General features: G+C 38.6%; 2 protein-coding genes across 2 annotated transcripts; one reads left to right on the forward strand and one right to left on the reverse strand.

The window, feature by feature from the left end:
• Positions 1–912: 912 nt before the first annotated feature.
• Positions 913–1,335, reverse strand: LOC147558238 (uncharacterized). Its single transcript, XM_086659002.1, has one exon. It carries the CDS (start codon positions 1,333–1,335, stop codon positions 913–915), a length of 423 nt encoding a protein of 140 aa, XP_086515128.1.
• A 1,493-nt stretch (positions 1,336–2,828) lies between these two features.
• Positions 2,829–6,834, forward strand: LOC147558239 (cell division control protein 48 homolog D). Its single transcript, XM_086659792.1, has 9 exons — positions 2,829–2,963; positions 3,070–3,235; positions 3,692–3,920; positions 4,067–4,833; positions 4,917–5,138; positions 5,273–5,344; positions 5,436–5,717; positions 5,811–6,170; positions 6,310–6,834. The coding sequence occupies exons 1-9, from the start codon at positions 2,935–2,937 to the stop codon at positions 6,610–6,612; spliced, it is 2,430 nt and encodes an 809-aa protein (XP_086515918.1). The 5' UTR covers positions 2,829–2,934; the 3' UTR covers positions 6,613–6,834.
• The last annotated feature ends 311 nt before the right edge of the window (positions 6,835–7,145 follow it).

Raw genomic sequence — 7,145 nt, forward strand, 5'->3', positions numbered from 1 at the left:
TAGAGTTATCAGTAGAGAGATAGATATAGAGAGGTTGAGCAGGAGTGAGAAAGAGAGATGAAGATTAGGGTGTAAATTTCACAATAGTCAATTTATGGGCTAAAAATAAATATGCTTAAGAGATAAAATGTTGTCAACAAAAATTGTTATTCCCTGGAGATTATTCTTTATTTCCCAAAGTCGCGGCCTATATTAGTAATCAATTTCAATGCTCGTCTTGCAATTACTTAGATTTAATTGATCACATCTTACTTCACTGCACCTTTGCTAAGAACATTTAGTTTTACTTTAATAGTATATCTGAAAATATTACTCCACTTACTCATTGGATTCTTACTTGGAAAGATAATTATGACTTGCAATATACTAGTAATAATGTTCAACAAAAAAACTACTTTGTGGAATTTCTAGAAAGCCATATGTGATTGACGCTTTCAAATTACAATCTCTCTCTCTTCCATCTCCTGTTATTAACCAAATAATCACTTTCCCACATTTGTTGTTATACCAATGAAATCCCCCCCCCCCCCCAATACAATGGGCTTGACAAAACTATTAGTTATTCATATGTATAAAAAATGACAACCAAAAACTCATTCACCTTCTCAATAGCAGAAAGTATCCTATTCAATGGCGCACATCCAAAAGATTATATTTTGCTTCATCAATTTTTTGGAATCACTTTTTCGCGTATTAGCAGAGAACAAAACAAACCAGCTGACAAGTTAGTAAAATGGGCAAGACCTCAAGTGGGAGAAAAGACTTATCCAATATTCCACATTGTATTTCTCATCTATAGGATTTCAGCAAAAAAATATAATTATTTATACTTGGTAGAATATTCTGGATACCCATAACAAACTGCTCCTTTTTTTTTTGATGAAGGGAAATAACATTAAACAAAAGCGTCTATTACAAGCCAACATAAAATTCAGAAAAGAAAGATGCTACATCATTCCATATTTTCTTATACCCATGAGTACGTCCCCATTTAGCTAAAGCGTCGGCATAGCCATTACCATTTCTAGACACATAAGTGAAAATGATTCCCGAAAATCTGTCTTTGATGTTCTTGATCTGTTGGATGGTATCTTGAGATTGCCATTGAGTTTTTCCTTCATCACCATTGATAGCTTGGATTATAGACTTGTTATCACTTTCAAGATGCACATACTCAATTTGTAGTTGCCTCGCTCCTAGAAGCCCATATAATATTGCTAAGCTTTCACATTCTTCCGCATTCTGTCCTCGTACAGTATCTGCTGCTGCCATTAGAATATTGGCATCTGCATCACGCATAATGTAACCAATTCCTGCTTGTTCTGAAAGTGTCATAAAAGAGGCATCTACATTGATTTTAATATAAGGTGCCGTAGGTGGTTTCCATGTTTGTATATCCGTTTTTTCCTTACTCTTAGTGGTGATGCCATTTACTGTTCTGAGTGGGGTTGTAGAGGTGCTGTTAATCCTTTCTATCGTTTGTACTGGATTCTGTTTATTCGTCGTGAAACAGTTCTCACATCTGGACTTCCACAGTAACCAAAGAATTTTAGCATACAGATTAATAGTTTCTTCGTCAAGGGACTTCCATTGTTGAATCCATTGCATAATGGTCTCAATATGATCAGTTCTAACATTATAATGAAACCAGGCTGCCTTCGCGAAAGGGCAATGAAGCATGACATGATCAATAGTCTCTTCCTCATTGCAGTTAGTACAGGAGTAATTATTTCCAATGAACTTGCCAATTCTAGCTCTGACTGGTAAGCTATTCGTACAACATTTCCATAGAAATAGTTTAATCCTTGGGATAGTGTTCATATTCCAAATAAAGAACCAGTCAATTTGGTCATTAGTATTAAACATTGAATTGTTGCGTAAAAAATTGTACATAGATTTAAGCGTGAAATTACCTGATTTTGTCAGTGTCCAAATGGCTTTATCCTCTTCATTGGGATTGAGATTGATGCTAAGTATTGCCCTGCAAATGTCATCATTAAAAAACATATTAATAACATTTAAATTCCAATTACCATTCGTAATAAGTTGTGAAACCCGATTCAAAGAGCATCCTCTATCATTCGTAATAGGAGGTGGATGGTTAGGTATCCAGTAGTCCGTCCATATATTGATTTGCTCTCCTTTGTTGATGTTCCAAAATATCAGACTCTCACTTTGATGATAGAGTTTAGATATAGATTTCCACGGCCACGAGTGATGGTTCTTGGGCGGTTTAGGTTTATTAGAGTTGTGAAAATACTTCCCTTTAAGCACTTGGACCCAAATAGCCTTCGGATTGTTGATTATCCGCCAGTTTAGTTTGTGCAAAAAGGCTTGATTATCAAGAAGAGGAAGACGAAGCCCAAGACCTCCAAATTTGCGAGGTTTGCAAATAGAGTTCCAATTGATCGTGTGTAAAGTTTTGGATTTTCCCCACCAAAAAGTCCTTTGAATAGACTCAATGCTATTGCTAATGCCTTTAGGAAGGGCAAAGCACTGCATCTGGTATCGGGGAACGGCCGCTGCAATAGTAGAGATGACTACCGAGCGGCCAGCTTGCGAGAGGAGATGAGTTTGCCATTTGGCAAGCTTATTTTTGATTTGAGTGACAAGAGAGTTGAAAGCTTGTTTCTTGTTACGGTCGATAAACAGATTAGTGCCAACGTATTTGTCCCCGGATGACGAAATGTGGACTTTAAGTTCTCTTATAATCATCCGTTTGTCGAATATAACAAACTGCTCCTTAATCCATATTTCCGTCTTCCTAAGCAAAAAGGAATTGCTAAATAGAATTACTATAAACAAAAACTCTAGTAGTATCTTTTCCAACACGAAATTGTGGAGATATATATACACCAGATCTAACCCATTCTATCTCCCATCTTTCTCTCTCTCTCTCTCTCTTAAGTTTTCGAAGTTTCATTGTTATACAAGATGACTAACCAAGCAGAATCATCTGATTCGTAAGTTCACTTTCTCTATGATCTTTCAAATTGTTATCTTTTGTATTTTGGGTCGATTTCTTATAGAATTTTGGGGAATTTGATTGTTGAACTTGAATTACTACAGGAAAGGTACCAAAAAGGATTTCAGTACTGCGATTTTGGAACGGAAGAAGGCGGCAAATCGGCTTGTTGTTGATGAAGCGATCAATGATGATAACTCGGTAGTGTCGATGAACCCTGAAACAATGGAAAAATTAAAACTTTTCCGTGGTGATACAATTCTCATCAAGGTACCCTCTTGCTTTTCTTCTTTTTATCTTAAGTTCATTCTTTTCCTTGTGTGTTTTGTAGTTAGGTTTTCAGATTGCTAGGATTTTCAACAAGGATGTTCATCTTTCATGGATGGTATTAGAAAATTAGGGTTTTAGTTTCTATCTTGTTTTCCCCACCTTATCTCCCTAGGGTTAGGTTGGCTAGGTTTCATATGGTTCTCATGTTCTTAAATTTAATACTGGTAACCTAATTGTATAACTTATGGGCTCAATTTAGCTACCCACAAAGCTTTTTACTCATAATGTGTTCTTCTACGGTTTTGCTAAATTATAGTTTATAATGTAATCTAAGTTTATTGTACTTGCTATCTCCCTAGCAAATAGTATCTGCTGAAAGTTCTTAAAATCTGAGATTCTTGAGTGAGATGTTTAAAAACTGAAACTTTGGGTATTTATCGTTCTTCTTCTATGTAGGGCAAGAAAAGGAAGGACACTATATGCATTGCTCTTGCTGATGATACATGTGATGAGCCAAAAATCAGGATAAACAAAGTTGTTAGGTCAAACCTGAGGGTTAGGCTTGGTGATGTTATATCTGTGCACCAATGTCCTGATGTCAAATACGGAAAGCGCGTGCACATACTGCCTCTTGAAGATACTATTGAAGGAGTTACTGGAAATTTGTTTGATGCATATTTGAAACGTAAGTTATCACTTTCTTTTTTCATAAGAAAATGTAGTTTAACTTTGACAAGTATTGTACTTCTTGATGGTCTGTGTAGGATCCACTTGCCAGTGGGTATCCATCATTTATCTCAATACTGATCATGATCTTTCTCTTGTTTGCAGCTTATTTCCTGGAAGCATATCGTCCAGTAAGGAAAGGGGACCTGTTCCTTGTTAGAGGTGGAATGAGGAGTGTTGAGTTTAAGGTTGTTGAGACTGACCCAGCAGAGTACTGTGTGGTTGCCCCAGACACTGAAATCTTTTGCGAGGGTGATCCAGTAAGAAGGGAAGACGAGGATAGGTTGGATGAAATTGGTTATGATGATGTTGGTGGCGTTCGAAAGCAAATGGCTCAGATCCGAGAGTTGGTGGAGTTGCCACTTAGACATCCACAGCTCTTTAAATCAATTGGTGTCAAGCCACCAAAAGGAATTTTATTGTATGGACCTCCTGGATCTGGAAAGACATTGATAGCCCGTGCTGTTGCCAATGAGACTGGTGCTTTCTTCTTTTGTATAAATGGGCCAGAGATCATGTCTAAATTGGCTGGTGAAAGTGAAAGCAATCTTAGGAAGGCGTTTGAGGAAGCTGAGAAGAATGCACCATCTATCATCTTCATTGACGAGATTGACTCAATTGCTCCCAAAAGAGAGAAGACTAATGGAGAAGTAGAGCGGAGAATTGTTTCCCAACTCTTGACACTTATGGATGGTCTAAAATCTCGTGCCCATGTTATTGTTATGGGGGCTACAAACCGACCAAACAGTATTGATCCTGCTCTGAGGAGGTTTGGTAGGTTTGACCGAGAAATAGACATTGGCGTCCCAGATGAAGTTGGACGTCTTGAGGTTCTTCGAATCCACACGAAGAACATGAAGCTTTCTGAGGACGTAAGTTACACTTGAAACCTTTACCCATATACATTCTATCTGGAGTGCTTTTTTATAAAGCTAGTTAACAATTTTCTTTACAGGTTAATTTGGAAAGGATTGCAAAGGATACTCATGGTTATGTTGGCGCGGATCTTGCTGCCCTGTGTACTGAAGCTGCACTTCAGTGCATCAGAGAAAAGATGGATGTCATAGACTTGGAAGATGATACAATAGATGCTGAGATTCTGAATTCAATGGCTGTTACAGACGAGCACTTCAAGACTGCTCTAGGAACGAGCAACCCCTCAGCTCTGCGTGAAACAGTAAGTGGAATTTCTGAAGTCTGCATCTTAAGCATTAATTTTTTAGTTGGTGATGTTTAAATTCCTCGCCAGGAGTTCTTAGGAAACGAGTATTGGTAAGAGCAGTAGTCTAATTCATTAACTTCTATGTGCAGGTCGTTGAAGTGCCTAATGTCAGCTGGCAAGACATTGGTGGTCTTGAAAATATCAAGAGGGAGCTTCAAGAGGTAATGCTAGATATGAATATGGACCCGTTTGTATTTCTTATTGCATTATTTTGCTACGTTCTTAATTTTTGAATGTGTTTCATTTTCTCAGACTGTTCAATATCCAGTGGAACATCCCGAGAAATTTGAGAAGTTTGGTATGTCTCCTTCAAAAGGAGTTCTGTTCTATGGTCCTCCTGGATGTGGTAAAACTCTTTTGGCCAAGGCAATTGCTAATGAATGCCAAGCGAACTTTATCAGTATCAAGGGCCCTGAGCTGCTCACTATGTGGTTCGGAGAGAGTGAGGCTAATGTACGTGAAATTTTTGACAAGGCCAGGGGATCAGCTCCTTGCGTTCTCTTCTTTGACGAGCTTGATTCCATTGCTACCCAGGTCTGCTTTAATTTCTTATCTTCAGATCTCTTTAATTTTCTCAGTTTTCTCCCAGGATTTCAGCTTAAACGTTTTTCATTGATTCCTTTCTAGAGAGGAAGCAGTGTAGGAGACGCAGGTGGTGCTGCCGATAGGGTACTTAACCAACTCTTGACTGAGATGGATGGAATGTCGGCTAAAAAGACTGTTTTCATAATTGGTGCAACAAATAGGCCTGACATTATTGATCCAGCACTTCTGAGGCCAGGACGTCTTGATCAGCTAATCTACATTCCATTGCCAGATGAGGCATCTCGCCTTCAGATCTTCAAGGCCTGCCTAAGAAAATCCCCTATCTCGAAAGATGTCGACCTGGTAGCTCTTGCCAAGTATACTCAAGGATTTAGTGGAGCAGATATTACAGAGATATGCCAGCGTGCGTGCAAGTATGCCATCAGAGAGAACATTGAGAAAGTAAGATTCTTTACTCACATATTTAACCGGGTTTTACATTGAACCTTTGTTATCTCATGGTGTTTACATGTTTTATGCTACTCAGTCAAATATGTCTGTAAGAGTTAATACTGAATGGTGAATTTCTTCTTGATCACAGGATATAGAAAAGGAGAGGAAGAGAAGCGAGAATCCCGAGGCAATGGAAGAAGATGCCGATGACGAAGTGGCTGAGATCAAAGCTGCTCATTTTGAGGAATCAATGAAGTATGCCCGCCGGAGTGTGAGCGACGCAGACATAAGAAAATATCAGGCATTTGCACAGACCTTGCAGCAGTCGAGGGGTTTTGGGTCTGAGTTCCGATTCTCAGATGCAGGTTCAGCAGGAACAACAACAACAGCTGCAGATCCATTTGCAACTTCAGCTGGTGGTGCTGCTGAAGAAGACGACTTGTACAGCTAGTTCTTCTACTCTTCTATGAGTTGTCTATTTATCCATGCTAATAGTTGTGTGAGTGGAGATTTAAACTTTCCGATACTATACTACTAAGATCTTAGTTAGGTCTTCTTTTGTGATAAAACTTTCATCTATCGTTGTTTAAGAATTACGGTTATTATAATATCAAGGTAGTTTATAAACCAACTTATTTATTGTTTGAAACGAAGACGAAATCTTTGTTACTGATTTCTGCTTCTTGTGGATCTCTTCCTTCGTCCTAACTTTCTTTCTTATCGTTGTATGTGGTGAATGATGCAAGCTTTATATCAGATTATCATATAAGTCTGGAGAGAATACTTGATGTACCTCCCCATGACTACACCTTCCTTGACTGAAAACTGGAAACCCATTCGCGTGTCTTCACACCCTCCACACCTAGGTCTATGGAAGTTAGATATCAGTGAATTGGGTAGGGGACGAGGCTGTTCTTTCTCTACCCAATTTTGGTGCCCTGTTCACAGACTACACCTCAAATGCATAGGGCTAGTCTTCCTCCA

The sequence above is a fragment of the Eschscholzia californica genome, unplaced genomic scaffold (assembly GCF_041429995.1).
Source record: "Eschscholzia californica isolate CP2 unplaced genomic scaffold, dmEscCali1.0.p SCAF_2, whole genome shotgun sequence".
NCBI lineage: Eukaryota > Viridiplantae > Streptophyta > Magnoliopsida > Ranunculales > Papaveraceae > Eschscholzia > Eschscholzia californica.